Raw genomic sequence first — 15598 nt, 5'->3', positions numbered from 1 at the left:
AGATTAGCACAATGGTAGCTGGAACCCTGTATCCAAATTGACTGACAGACAGACTGAGAAGGAATGGCTTACAGAGAGGTAACAATAAGCATGCGTGTCACTGCTTCTGTTTGCATTGGTGTTATACCGGTGAGGTCACGCAGGATGCAGGAGTGACAATGTTGGGCCGCTGTGCTAAGGAGAGTCCCCATTTCTGACCAACATAAGTGAACACTAGATCTGTTGCCTTTTGTGGTTTCTGTGCTTTTGAGGCTTACGGGCTGGTCTCCATCTTTTTTGCTCCTTAGCACCTGAGAAAACTGAACAATTTTAATTCCTACCTTGCCATCCTTTCTGCCCTGGATTCCGCCCCCATCCGTCGGCTGGAGTGGCAGAAGCAGACATCTGTTATGCACACCAGTGCCTGCAGGAAAGTACTGGTGTCAGGACTGTTATGCACTCCAGTGCCTGCAGGAATGTACTGGTGTTTGAACTGTTATGCAAAACAAATGGACTCACAGACAGACTAGGGAATATGACATAACGTACACAGAAGGTGGTAGGGTAACAAAATACACACAACGTGAACAGAGAAGCCCAGAGGCTAAGGAACTGGGTATCTCCCTTGTATTAGAACTGCTCAGATGTGAAAAGCAAGATGTTGTGTTTTAATACATAGAAAACCCGAAATGCTGTTGCTAAGGGCAACAGCAAAACCCTAAAGGGTTACCAACGGGTGTGGCAGTAAACTCCTTGGTCAGAGATGGAATGATAGACACAAGGAGATTCTCCACAATCCTAATTCTCACTTGCAGTGCACAGGTTCGGTTTACTGCCACTAAACTGACCCCTGACACCTAGCACAGTGAGACAGGATTAGACAGGCAAGTCTTAGAATACAGCCGCAAACTTGCTAAGTTCACAGAGTAGTAACAGAACCCCAGCAAGCTAAACGACTGACTCCAGTCTTACTGCTAGGTCTGGATTGGCAGAGTGTAATACCAAATCCCCAGGCCTATTTGCAGTAAGCAACAAACAAATACAAAGCTACACAGTACTGGCTAACTTTCAGAAACTGACTAACCAACAAAGATTCAGCAGCATCTGCTTACCCTGAAAAGAGGCCTTATAAAGCAGGTGCTGTCCACGCCCCACTCAGACCTCACAGACTGTGAGCACAAAAACCAGCACCGGATCCCCTGCCATGCACAGAGCCTATAACCACTGCACAGCAAAAGACCCGAACCGGAGTATCAGCTGCGCTCAGGTTACTCCGCTAGCACTTGTCTCCCGGTTGCCATGACGACGTGGCAGCACAGGGCAGGAGACCCTAACAGTACCCCCCCTCTGACGAGGGGTCAAAGAACCCCTACCACCGGGTTTATCGGGGAACTGCGAGAAGAAAGAGCGTATCAGTCTGGGGGCATGAAGATCACAACTGCGCACCCACGACCGCTCCTCCGGGCCATACCCCTTCCAGTGCACCAAAAATGACAGCCGACCCCGAACCACCTTGGAGTCAAGAATCCTTTCAACAACAAACTCCCTCTGGCCACGTATCAGAAGAGGGGAAGGTCTTCCGCTGGAAGAAGGATTACTAATCGCCCGTTTTAAAAGGGAACAATGAAATGTTTTATTGATACCCAAAGAACGGGGCAGATCTAACTGAAATGCCACCGGATTGATAACCCTGGTGATCTTATAAGGGCCGATGAACCGGGGGCCTAACTTATGAGATGGCTGTCTCAACTTCAAATTCTTGGTAGACAACCAGACAAAGTCTCCTAATTTGAAGCTGCAGGGTCTTTTCCGCTTATCAAAAACCCTTTTGGTCACTAATGACACAGACACAAGGGCTTTCTTCACTTTCCGCCAAATACCTCTAAGGACCGAAACCACAGAGGAACCACCAGGCGTGGAGTCCAGGGGGTCAAAAGAATTGGCCTTAGGATAATGCCCATACACACAAAGGAAGGGAGAGATCCCTGTAGCAGAGTGAGCCGCGTTGTTATAGGCAAACTCCGCCATGGACAGATGAGCAACCCAGTCAGTCTGACACTTGGAGACATAACACCTGAGGAACTGCTCCAAGGACTGGTTCACCCTTTCAGTCTGCCCATTAGACTGCGGATGGTAGCCCGACGACAAGCTGACAGAAATCTGGAGATCGGAACAAAATGCCCTCCAGAATTTGGCCACAAACTGGGATCCGCGGTCAGAGACCACATCAAGTGGCAACCCGTGGAGACGCACAACATGCAGCATAAATAATTCAGACAGGCGTCTGGCCGATGGCAGCCCAACCAGTGGAACGAAGTGCGCCATCTTCGAAAACCTGTCAACGACAACCCAGATGGCTGTCATCCCCGAGGATTTGGGCAAGTCCACCACAAAATCCATTGAAATGTGGGTCCATGGCTTAGATGGGATAGAGAGTGGATGTAGTGGGCCAACAGGAACCCCTCTAGGAGTCTTATTTCGGGCACAGATGTCACATGCCCGAACCCACTGATCCACATCCTTAGCCACCGAGGGCCACCACACCGCCCTAGATAGCAACTCCCGAGTTCTGGCAATACCCGGGTGACCTGCAGACTTCTTGGCATGGAATTCCAGGAACACTCGCTGTCTTAACCTAGGAGGCACAAACAAAAGACCTACCGGAAGGTCTGGAGGAGCCTGCTCCTGTGCTCTAAGGACTAATGATAAGAGGTCCTGGGTAATGCCCACTTTAATACATGATGGGGAAACAATGGGCAACGGCTCCTCGGTGGTCTCCTGGATTGGAGCAAAACTCCGCGAGAGCGCATCAGCCTTGATGTTTTTTGACCCAGGGCGATATGTTATCAAAAAATTAAAGCGAGCAAAAAACAAAGCCCATCGTGCCTGCCTGGCATTGAGACGCTTCGCTGACTCTAAATATGCCAGATTCTTATGTTCAGTGAGAATTGAGACCACAAACTTAGCCCCCTCAAGCCAGTGTCTCCACTCCTCGAGTGCATCCTTAATAGCCAACAATTCCCGGTTACCCACGTCATAATTCATCTCGGCAGGCGAAAATTTACGGGAAAAGTAAGCACAGGGATGAAGGCGATTATCTGACACTCCCATCTGAGAAAGCACTGCCCCAATACCCATCTCAGAGGCATCCACCTCCACCACAAAAGGACGCTCTGGATCTGGGTGTCGCAGCACCTTGGCCGAAACAAATGCCCTTTTGAGACGGGCAAAAGCCGCTTTAGCCTCACAAGACCAGTGAGCAACATCCGCCCCTTTCTTAGTGAGTGCCACCAAGGGCGCCACTATAGACGAAAATCCAGCGATAAATCGTCTATAAAAATTTGCAAAGCCCAGGAAACGCTGAAGCGCCTTCAAACTAGTGGGCTGCACCCAATCCAGGACTGCCTGTACCTTGGAACCCTCCATTTGGAAACCTTCTGGGGAGATAATATATCCTAGAAATGCGATTTGCTGAACTTCAAATTCGCACTTCTCCAGCTTCGCCCCAAGCCGGTGGTCTCTGAGTTTCTGGAGGACTAAGCGTACATGCTTCCGATGTTCCTCCAGGGAATGGGAGAAGATTAGGATGTCATCTAAGTATACAACTAAGAATCTATCCAAATATTCCCTGAGCACATCATTCATGAAATCCTGGAAGACTGCCGGGGCATTACAGAGCCCAAAAGGCATCACCAAATATTCATAATGCCCCGAGTGGGTATTAAAGGCAGTCTTCCATTCATCCCCCTCTCTTATTCGGATTAGATTGTACGCACCGCGTAGGTCAATCTTAGAAAAAATGGTGGCAGTACGAAGCTGGTCAAACAAGACCGAAATGAGAGGCAGTGGGTATGAGTTTTTAATCGTGATACGGTTCAATTCCCTGAAGTCGATGCAGGGTCGCAACGAACCGTCCTTTTTACCCACGAAGAAGAACCCCGACCCAACTGGAGACTGTGAAGGTCTGATAAATCCCTTAGCCAAGTTCTCCTGAATGTACTCTGCCATAGCCTGAGTCTCAGGACGTGACAGGGAGTACAACCTGCTCTTGGGAAGCTTAGCATTTGGCAACAAATCAATGGCACAGTCATAGGAGCGATGGGGAGGTAGTACCTCTGCAACTTTTTTGGAGAACACGTCCGCAAAATCTGCATAACACCCTGGCAATCCTGGCAAACTTAGCTGCGAGAACCTGACTGGAAGGCTCAAGCAACTCCTGAAACAATCAGTACTCCAACTAAGAATCTCCCCAGAGACCCAGTCAAATTGAGGATTGTGGGCCCTTAACCAGGGTAACCCCAACACCAATGGGGCAAAAGTACAGACAGTCACATAAAAGGACAATTTTTCAGAGTGTGTGGCTCCAATAAACAAAGAAATCTGGCTAGTGCAAGAGGTAATTTTACCTTGGGATAATGGTTCCCCGTTTAACCCACAAATCTCAATTTCCGATGCCAAGGGTACTAAGGGAACAGAGTGTTTTAGGGCGAATTGGCGGTCCATAAAAACCCCGTCGGCCCCACTGTCCACAAAGGCCTCAGTCTTGACAGTTTGACCGAGGATCTTCAAGGTCACCGGAATGATAAAAGTCTTCTTGGAAAATTCTGACTTCTGGCCTGACAGGATATTTCCCATCACCCTCAGGCCCTGAAGTTTTCCGGCTTTTCTGGGCATGATACTACCACATGACCTTTTCTCTAACGTCCTAGTGGATGCTGGGGACTCCGTCAGGACCATGGGGAATAGCGGCTCCGCAGGAGACAGGGCACAAAAGCAAGCTTTTAGGATCACATGGTGTGTACTGGCTCCTCCCCCTATGACCCTCCTCCAAGCCTCAGTTAGGTTTTTGTGCCCGTCCGAGAAGGGTGCAATCTAGGTGGCTCTCTTAAAGAGTTGCTTAGAAAAAGTTTTTAGGTTCTTTATTTTCAGTGAGTCCTGCTGGCAACAGGCTCACTGCATCGAGGGACTTAGGGGAGAGAATTTCAACTCACCTGCGTGCAGGATGGATTGGATTCTTAGGCTACTGGACACCATTAGCTTCAGAGGGAGTCGGAACACAGGTCTCGCCCTGGGGTTCGTCCCGGAGCCGCGCCGCCGACCCCCTTGCAGATGCTGAAGATAGAAGAGGTCCGGAACCAGGCGGCAGAAGACTTTTCAGTCTTCCTCAGGTAGCGCACAGCACTGCAGCTGTGCGCCATTGTCTGTCAGCACACTTCCCACAGCGATCACGGAGGGTGCAGGGCGCGGGAGGGGGCGCCCTGGCAGCAATGTAGAATACCTGTATGGCGAAAAATACATCACATATAGCCCTTGAGGCTATATGGATGTATTTAACCCCTGCCAGACTTCACAATCTCCGGAGAAGAAGCCCGCCGAAAAGGGGGCGGGGCCTATTCTCCTCAGCACACAGCGCCATTTTCCCTCACAGAAAGGCTGAGGGGAAGGCTCCCAGGCTCTCCCCTGCACTGCACTACAGAAACAGGGTTAAAACAGAGAGGGGGGGCACTGATTTGGCGATATACATATATATTAAATGCTATATGGGAGGAACACTTATATAAGGGTTGTCCCTGTATAATTATAGCATTTTGGTGTGTGCTGGCAAACTCTCCCTCTGTCTCCCCAAAGGGCTAGTGGGTCCTGTCCTCTATCAGAGCATTCCCTATGTGTGTGCTGTATGTCGGTACGTGTGTGTCGACATGTATGAGGAAAATGTTGGTGAGGAGGCGGAGCAAATTGCCTGTAATGGTGATGTCACTCTCTAGGGAGTCGACACCGGAATGGATGGCTTACTTATGGAATTACGTGATAATGTCAACACGCTGCAAGTGGGTTGACGACATGAGACGGCCGGCGAACAAATTAGTACCAGTCCAGGCGTCTCAGACACCGTCAGGGGCTTGTAAAAACGCCCATTTACCTCAGTCGGTCGACATAGACCCAGACACGGACACTGATTTCAGTGTCGACGGTGAAGAAACAAACGTATTTTCCTTTAGGGCCACACGTTAAGGGCAATGAAGGAGGTGTTACATATTTCTGATACTCCAAGTACCACAAAGAAGGGTATTATGTGTGAGGTGAAAAAACTACCTGTAGTTTTTCCTGAAATCAGATAAATTAAATGAAGTGTGTGATGATGCGTGGGTTTCCCCCAATAGAAAATTATTGGCGGTATACCCTTTCCCGCCAGAAGTTAAGGCGCATTGGGAAACACCCCTCAGGGTGGATAAGGCGCTCACATGCTTATCAGAAAAATATCCTAAAAAGTATACACACACATGCTGGTGTTATACTGTGACCAGCGATCGCCTCAGCCTGGATGTGCAGAGCTGAGGTGGCTTGGTCGGATTCCCTGACTAAAAATATTGATACCCTTGACAGGGACAGTATTTTATTGACTATAGAGCATTTAAAGGATGCATTTCTATATATACGAGATGCGCAGAGGGATATTTGCACTCTGGCATCAAGAGTAAATGCGATGTCCATATCTGCAAGAAGATGTTTATGGACACGACAGTGGTCAGGGGATGCAGATTCCAAACGGCACAAAGATGTATTGCCGTATAAAAGGGGAGGAGTTATTTGGGGTCGGTCCATGGGACCTGGTGGCCACGGCAACTGCTGGAAGATCCACCGTTTTTTACCCTAAGTCACATCTCTGCAGAAAAAGACACCGTCTTTTCAGCCTCAGTCTTTTCGTCCCTATAAGATATCTGCCCAGGGATAGAGGAAAGGGAAGAAGACTGCAGCAGGCAGTCCATTCCCAGTAACAGAAGCCCTCCACCGCTTCTACTAAGTTCTCAGCATGACGCTGGGACCGTACAGGACCCCTGGATCCTACAAGTAGTATCAAAGGGGCACAGATTGGAATGTCGAGGCGTTTCCCCCCTCGCAGGTTCCTGTAGTCTGCTGTACCAATGTCCCCCTCCGACAGGGAGGCAGTATTGAAAACAATTCACAAGCTGTATTCCCAGCAGGTGATAATAAAATTACCCCTCCTACAACAAGGAAAGGGGTATTGTTCCACACTATAGGGTGGTACTGAAGCCAGGAGGCTAGGTGAGACCGATTCTAAATCTGAAAAATTTGAACACTTACAAGGGTTCAAATCCAGATGGAGTCACTCAGAGCAGTGATAGCGAACTGGGAACAAGGGGACTATATGGTGTCCCGGGACATCAGGGATGCTTACCTCCATGTCCCAAAATTTGCTTTTCTCACCAAGGGTACCTCAGGTTCGTGGTACAGAACTGTCACTATCAGTTTCAGACGATGCCGTTGGAGTGTCCAAGGCACCCCGGGTCTTTACCAAGGTAATGACCGAAATGAGGATTCGTCTTCAAAGAAAATGGACGACCTCCTGATAAGAACAAGGTCCAGAGAACAGTTGGAGGTCGGAGTAGCACTATCTCAAGTAGTTCTACGACAGCACGGGTGGATTCTAAATATTCCAAAACCGCAGTTGTTCCGACGACACGTCTGCTGGTCCTAGGGATGATTCTGGACACAGTCCAGGAAAAGGGTGTTTCTCCCAGAGGAGAAAGCCAGGGAGTTATCCGAGCTAATCGGGATCCTCCTAAAACCAGGAAAAGTGTCAGTGCATCATTGCACAAGAGTCCTGGTAAAAAATGGTGGCTTATTACGAAGCGCTTCCATTCGGCAGATTTCACGCAAGAACTCTTCAGTGGGATCTGCTGGACAAATGGTCCGGATCGCATCTTCAGATGCATCAGCGGATAACCCTATATCCAAGGACAAGGGTGTCTCTCCTGTGGTGATTACAGAGTGCTCATCTTCTAGAGGGCCGCAGATTCGGCATTCAGGATTGGATGCTGGTAACCACGGAGGCCAGCCTGAGAGGCTGGGGAGCAGTCACACAGGGAAAAAATTTCCAGGGAGTGTGATCAAGTCTGGAGAATTCTCTCCACATAAATATACTGGAGCTAAGAGCAAATTTGTAATGCTATAAGCTTAGCAAGGCCTCTGCTTCAAGGTCAGCCGGTATTGATCCAGTGGGATAACATCACGGCAGTCGCCCACGTAAACAGATAGGGCGGCACAAGAAGCAGGAGGGCAGTGGTCAAAACTGCAAGGATTTTTCGCTAGACGGAAAATCATGTGATAGCACTGTCAGCAGTGTTCATTCCGGGAGTGGACGACTGGGAAGCAGACTTCCTCAGCAGGCACGACCTCCACCCGGGAGAGTGGGAACTTCATCGGGAAGTTTTCCGCATGATTGTGAACCGTTGGGAAAGACCAAAGGTGGAAATGATGGCGTCCCGCCCGAACAAAAAACGGGACAGGTATTGCGCCAGGTCACGAGACCTTCAGGCGATAGCTGTGGACGTCCTGGTAACACCGTGGGTGTAACAGTCGGTGTATGTGTTCCCTCTTCTGCTTCTCATAACCAAGGTATTGAGAATTATAAGACGTAGAGGAGTAAGAACTATACTCGTGGCTCCGGATTGGCCAAGAGGGACTTGGTACCCGGAATTTCAAGAGATGCTCACAGAGGACTAATGGCCTCGGGAGCTAAGATGGGATTTGCTTTCAGCAAGAACCATGTCTGTTCCAAGAGGAACCGTGGCATCTGCCTCTAAGAAAGGACCTGGTCCAGCAGGGACCTTGTCTGTTCCAAGACTTACCGCGACTGCGTTTGACGGCATGGCGGTTGAACACCGGATCCTAAGGGAAAAGGCATTCCGGAAGAGGTCATACCTACCCTGGTCAAAGCCAGGAAGGAGGTGACCGCACAACGTTATCACCACATGTGGTGAAAATATGTTGCGTGGGTGAGGCCAGGAAGGCCCCACGAAAAAATTTCAACTAGGTCGATTTCTGCACTTCCTGAAAACAGGAGTGTCTATGAGCCTCGAATTGGGGTCCATTAAGGTTCAAGTTTCGGCCCTGTAGATTTTCTTCCAGAAAAAATTGGCTTCAATTCCTGAAGTCCAGACGTTTGTCAAGGGAGTATTGCATATACAGCCCCTTGTGTGCCTCCAGTGGCACCGTGGGATCTCAACGTAGTGTTGGGATTCCTCAAATCATATTGGTTTGAACCGATCAAATCTGTGGATTTGAAATATCTCACATGGAAAGGGACCATGTTGTGGCCCTGGCCTCGGCCAGGCGATTGTCAGAATTGGGGGCTTTGTCTTAAAAAAAAAAAAAAGCTCATATTTGTTTTTCCATTCGGACAGGGCAGAACTGCGGACTCGTCCCCAGTTTCTTCCTAAGGTGGTGTCAGCGTTTCGCCTGAAACAACATATTGTGGTGTCTGCGGCTACTAGGGACTTGGAGGACTCCAAGTTGCTAGACGTTGTCGGGGCCCTAAAAAAAAATATATATATATATATATATATATATATATATATATTTCCAGGACGGCTGGAGTCAGAAAGTCTGACTTGCTGTTTATATTGTATGCACCCCAAAAGATGGGTGCTCCTGCTTCTAAGCAGACTATTGCTCGTTGGATTTGTAGTACAATTCAGCTTGCACAGTCTGTGGCAGGCCTGCCACAGCCAAAATCTGTCAATGCCCATTCCACAAGGAAGGTGGGCTCATCTTGGGCGGATGCCCGAGGGGGTCTCGGCTTTAAAATTTTGCCGAGCAGCTACGTGGTCAGGGGGGAACACGTTTGTAAAATTCTACAAATTTGATACCCTGGCTGAGGAGGACCTGGAGTTCTCTCATTCGGTGCTGCAGAGTCACCCGCACTCTCCCGCCCGTTTGGGAGCTTTGGTATAATCCCCATGGTCCTGACGGAGTCCCCAGCATCCACTAGGACGTTAGAGAAAATAAGATTTTACTTACCGATAAATCTATTTCTCGTAGTCCGTAGTGGATGCTGGGCGCCCATCCCAAGTGCGGATTGTCTGCATTACTTGTACATAGTTATTGTTACAAAAATCGGGTTATTATTGTTGTGAGCCATCTTTTTTAGAGGCTACTTCATTGTTATCATACTGTTAACTGGGTTCAGATCACAAGTTGTACGGTGTGATTGGTGTGGCTGGTTTGGGTCTTACCCGGGATTCAAGATCCTTCCTTATTGTGTACGCTCGTCCGGGCACAGTACCTAACTGAGGCTTGGAGGAGGGTCATAGGGGGAGGAGCCAGTACACACCATGTGATCCTAAAAGCTTGCTTTTGTGCCCTGTCTCCTGCGGAGCCGCTATTCCCCATGGTCCTGACGGAGTCCCCAGCATCCACTACGGACTACGAGAAATAGATTTATCGGTAAGTAAAATCTTATTTATTCCCACAGTACAAACACAACCCCTGCTGTCTCCTCCGCATCTTCTCACGCGAGGAGAGGCGGGTAGCCCCAATCTGCATAGGCTCCTCGGAAAATTCCTCAGAGTCTGAGGTTCCCTTGGGAAGGAAGGAAATCTCAGTCTCCCTTTCAAGCCTACGCTCTCTCAGCCGTCTATCCACCCGGATGGATAACTGCATGAGCTGATCCAAGCTATCAGGCAAGGGATGTTGTACCAGTTGGTCCTTTATCTGGTTAGAAAGACCTCTTCGGTACTGGTGTCTCAGGGCTGGGTCATTCCACTGGGTATCATGGGCCAACCTCCGAAACTCCGTACAGTAAACCTCAACTGGCCTTCGCCCTTGCTTAAGGATCGAAATCTGAGCCTCGGCTGAGGCCGTCTTGTCAGGGTCATCATACAACATGCCCAGTGCCGTAAAAAAAGCATCAACACTTTTAAGCGACGGACAGTCAGGCTGCAACCCATATGCCCAGACCTGTGGGTCTCCTTGTAGCAAGGAAATCACTATGCCCACCCGCTGAATCTCCGACCCAGAAGACTGAGGCCTAAGCCGGAAGTATAGCTTGCAGCTCTCCTTGAAACAAAAGAACTGCGAGCAATCTCCAGAAAAACGATCCGGGAGATTTACTTTCGGCTCCTTAACCCCTGCAGGTGCTGCTGCTGCGGGAGCTCCGCCAGCAGCCTGGGAGGTGTGCATTTTAATGGACAAATCATTAAATTTTTGAGTCAGGACCTGCACCTGATCAACCACCTGTTGCAACGTATTTTGAGGGGTATGCTCCATATTCCCACAAAATTTCAACAGGAGTATTGGGCTGCTGAATATGTTATGCACACCAGTGCCTGCAGGAAAGTACTGGTGTCAGGACTGTTATGCACTCCAGTGCCTGCAGGAATGTACTGGTGTTTGAACTGTTATGCAAAACAAATGGACTCACAGACAGACTAGGGAATATGACATAACGTACACAGAAGGTGGTAGGGTAACAAAATACACACAACGTGAACAGAGAAGCCCAGAGGCTAAGGAACTGGGTATCTCCCTTGTATTAGAACTGCTCAGATGTGAAAAGCAAGATGTTGTGTTTTAATACATAGAAAACCCAAAATGCTGTTGCTAAGGGCAACAGCAAAACCCTAAAGGGTTACCAACGGGTGTGGCAGTAAACTCCTTGGTCAGAGATGGAATGATAGACACAAGGAGATTCTCCACAATCCTAATTCTCACTTGCAGTGCGCAGGTTCGGTTTACTGCCACTAAACTGACCCCTGACACCTAGCACAGTGAGACAGGATTAGACAGGCAAGTCTTAGAATACAGCCGCAAACTTGCTAAGTTCACAGAGTAGTAACAGAACCCCAGCAAGCTAAACGACTGACTCCAGTCTTACTGCTAGGTCTGGATTGGCAGAGTGTAATACCAAATCCCCAGGCCTATTTGCAGTAAGCAACAAACAAATACAAAGCTACACAGTACTGGCTAACTTTCAGAAACTGACTAACCAACAAAGATTCAGCAGCATCTGCTTACCCTGAAAAGAGGCCTTATAAAGCAGGTGCTGTCCACGCCCCACTCAGACCTCACAGACTGTGAGCACAAAAACCAGCACCGGATCCCCTGCCATGCACAGAGCCTATAACCACTGCACAGCAAAAGACCCGAACCGGAGTATCAGCTGCGCTCAGGTTACTCCGCTAGCACTTGTCTCCCGGTTGCCATGACGACGTGGCAGCACAGGGCAGGAGACCCTAACAACATCAGAGGTGAGGTCATGAGTAATTGCTGCTTACAAGGAAGTGGCAGTGTCTTGCGGTCTAGTAATACGGTTTATGTGACATTCCTCAGGGGCTTGCTGAATACTGCACTCTGATGGACAGCTCGTCGTTTTTCCGGGCCTACCGTGCAGCGCTCTCTGCTCTCTGAAGTTGAGCCGCCGTGTATACCATACTTGTAAGAGTCCCTTTTCAATATTGTTTAGCCATATAGTAGGGGACCTGTTTGGTTAACCTTGTCTCATTCCTCTTCTCCCCACCCAGGGGTCTAATCTTACAAGACCTTACGTTTGTGCACCTGGGAAATCCAGACCACATTGATGGGAAAGTGAACTTCTCTAAACGGTGGCAACAGTTCAATATCCTGGACAGCATGAGACGTTTCCAGCAAGCGTAAGTGACCAGTAATGCCTGCTGTCTCTTCCTGTGACTGTATATGTATTGCTTAACTTTCCTATTACCTGCTAACATGACCTGCGCACCTGGTGCATGTTGCAGCCAGTGTCACTCTTCCTAACGGGTAAAGACCATAAGAGGTTACAGGCACAGGTGGTTTCTCAGTGCTGAGATTATTTTAAAGGATGGGCAGAATTGGATAATGTAGCCACTAATCCCAAAACTGACCACTGCTACAGCTGAGTTACCCCACAGATCATACTACTGGCCAAATCCCTATCCACTAAGGTTTCAGCATCCAATGCCAGCAGTCTCCACGCATAGATGCACCTCTACAGTGGCCGTGCCAGTCAGTCATTCACATTTTCTCCCTTCAGTGTCCTCACTCATCCCTGCATCTCCCCACCTTTTAAGGTTCATCCATGCCCTGCCTCTGCCACCCTCTTAGAGATTATTAGGGAAAGAGCCACTTTAGGCCCACAAGCATGAGCCATGAGCATAGAGGCCCGCTAGGTACACTTTTCCAGCTACTGTAAATCTCCGATCTGACATACTGAGGGTTAAGTATTGTCTTTTCATTCCCCATGTTTATCCCTGTGCTGTGTTTAGAAAATCAGTGCCATTAGGAGTATTCAGATATAGCTGGCAGCCAGTAAAACCTCATAGAGCATGGGGACAGACCATATTGTCTTTGTGCAATACCCCTGCTAATTAAATATCTGTGCCTAGCTGTCTGTTGAACCGGTTCTGGCCAGTGGGCATGCTTGCCAGTCGGTGCTGTGTAGGATAGAACCTACTCACAGGAAATGTGCAGGTAACTGCATACAGTGACAACACAAAAACATTCTGCCTGTATGAAGTCACTGACTTACACTGTGACCTGTGTAACGCCCATGTTTCTTCAATATAATGTGTGTGTATTGCGGTTTCTCTCCTGCAGTCATTATGAAATTCGCCGGAATGACGACATCATCTCTTTCTTCAATGACTTCAGTGATCACCTGGCCGAGGAGGCGTTATGGGAACTATCCTTGAAAATCAAACCTCGGAATATCACCCGGAGGAAAACAGAAAGAGATGAGAAAACATAAGTTGGGGGAATGACTGCCAAGTGGACATTGAAGAAGAGATCTCCCTGACTGAGGGGGGGATTCAAGGGGTAGATGGAGATATTCATCGTGTTTACTAGTTGTCGCTGCCCCCTCCCAAAGAGTTGGGTTACCCCGCCGACTGTCGTCTTGTGTCTTACGTTGTTATTTTCTCTGACGTCCTAGTGGATGCTGGGACTCCGTAAGGACCATGGGGAATAGCGGCTCCGCAGGAGACAGGGCACAAAATAAAAGCTTAAGGATCAGGTGGTGTGCACTGGCTCCTCCCCCTATGACCCTCCTCCAAGCCTCAGTTAGATTTTTGTGCCCGGCCGAGAAGGGTGCAATCTAGGTGGCTCTCCTGAGCTGCTTAGAATAAAAGTTTAGTTTAGGATTTTTTATTTTCAGTGAGTCCTGCTGGCAACAGGCTCACTGCATCGTGGGACTAAGGGGAGAAGAAACGGACTCACCTGAGTGCAGAGTGGATCGGGTTTCTTAGGCTACTGGACATTAGCTCCAGAGGGACGATCACAGGTTCAGCCTGGATGGGTCACCGGAGCCGCGCCGCCGTCCCCCTTACAGAGCCAGAAGAGACGAAGAGGTCCGGTGAAATCGGCGGCAGAAGACGATCCTGTCTTCAGACTAAGGTAGCGCACAGCACCGCAGCTGTGCGCCATTGCTCTCAGCACACTTCACACTCCGGTCACTGAGGGTGCAGGGCGCTGGGGGGGGAGCGCCCTGAGACGCAATATTACAGTATATACCTTAGGTGGCTAAAAAGAATACATCACATATAGCTCCTGGGCTATATGGATGTATTTTACCCCTGCCATTTTACACAGAAAAAGCGGGAGATAAGGACGTCGTGAAGGGGCGGAGCCTATCTCCTCAGCACACAAGCGCCATTTTCCCTCACAGCTCCGCTGGAAGGACGGCTCCCTGACTCTCCCCTGCAGTTCTGCTTCAGAATCAGGGTAAAAAAGAGAAGGGGGGGCACGTTTGGCAGCAAATAAATATATTAACAGCAGCTATAAGGGAGTAACACTTATATAAGGTTATCCCTGTATATATATATATAGCGCTGGGTGTGTGCTGGCAGACTCTCCCTCTGTCTCTCCAAAGGGCTAAGTGGGGTCCTGTCCTCTATCAGAGCATTCCCGGTGTGTGTGCTGTGTGTCGGTACGCGTGTGTCGACATGTATGAGGAGGAAAATGAGGTGGAAGCGGAGCAGTTGCCTGTGTTAGTGATGTCACCCCCTAGGGAGTCGACACCTGACTGGATGATTGTATTTAAACAATTAAGTGATAATGTCAGCAATTTGCAAAAAACTGTTGACGACATGAGACAGCCGGCAAATCAATTAGTGCCTGTCCAGGCGTCTCAGACACTGTCAGGGGCCCTAAAACGCCCGTTACCTCAGTGGGTCGACACAGACCCAGACACAGATACTGAGTCTAGTGTCGACGGTGACGAGACAAACGTGATGTCCAGCAGGGCCACACGTTACATGATCACAGCAATGAAAGAGGCATTGAACCTTTCTGACACTACAAGTACCACAAAGAAGGGTATTATGTGGGGGGTGAAAAAACTACCAATAGTTTTTCCTGAGTCAGATGAAATAAATGAGGTGTGTGATAAAGCGTGGGGTTTCCCCGATAAAAAACAGCTAATTTCTAATAAATTATTAGCACTATATCCTTTCCCGCCAGAGGTTAGGACGCGCTGGGAAACACCCCCTAGGGTAGATAAGGCGCTCACACGTTTATCTAAACAAGTAGCGTTACCGTCCCCTGATACGGCCACCCTCAAAGAACCGGCTGATAGAAGACTGGAAAATATCCTAAAGAGTATATACACACATACTGGTGTTATACTGCGACCAGCAATCGCCTCAGCCTGGATGTGTAGTGCTGGAGTCGCATGGTCGGATTCCCTGACTGAGAATATTGATACCCTGGATAGGGACAGTATTTTGTTAACTATAGAGCATTTAAAGGATGCATTGCTATATATGCGTGATGCACAGAGGGATATTTGCACCCTGGCATCAAGAGTCAGTGCTATGTCCATCTC

The 15598-nt window shown here is 48.9% G+C and overlaps 1 protein-coding gene and 1 long non-coding RNA gene across 2 annotated transcripts in view; both read left to right on the top strand.

The window, feature by feature from the left end:
* The window catches only part of LOC134949773 (rap guanine nucleotide exchange factor 1-like), a 40193-nt gene extending 28071 nt beyond the window's left edge, over positions 1-12122 (top strand). The window contains exons 8-9 of the mRNA XM_063938509.1: positions 288-399; positions 12112-12122. Coding sequence (XP_063794579.1) covers positions 288-399; positions 12112-12122 — 123 coding nt within the window. The remainder of the gene's footprint in view (positions 1-287; positions 400-12111) is intronic.
* A 1-nt stretch (position 12123) lies between these two features.
* On the top strand, positions 12124-13708 carry LOC134947516 (uncharacterized). The gene is made up of 3 exons (XR_010182594.1): positions 12124-12216; positions 12303-12431; positions 13375-13708. It is a non-coding gene; the product is annotated as an uncharacterized LOC134947516 (long non-coding RNA).
* The last annotated feature ends 1890 nt before the right edge of the window (positions 13709-15598 follow it).

The sequence above is a fragment of the Pseudophryne corroboree genome, chromosome 8 (genome assembly GCF_028390025.1).
Source record: "Pseudophryne corroboree isolate aPseCor3 chromosome 8, aPseCor3.hap2, whole genome shotgun sequence".
Classification (NCBI taxonomy): Eukaryota; Metazoa; Chordata; class Amphibia; order Anura; family Myobatrachidae; genus Pseudophryne; species Pseudophryne corroboree.
Note: the sequence above shows the minus strand (reverse complement) of the source record. Positions and strands in the feature narration are given on the sequence as shown.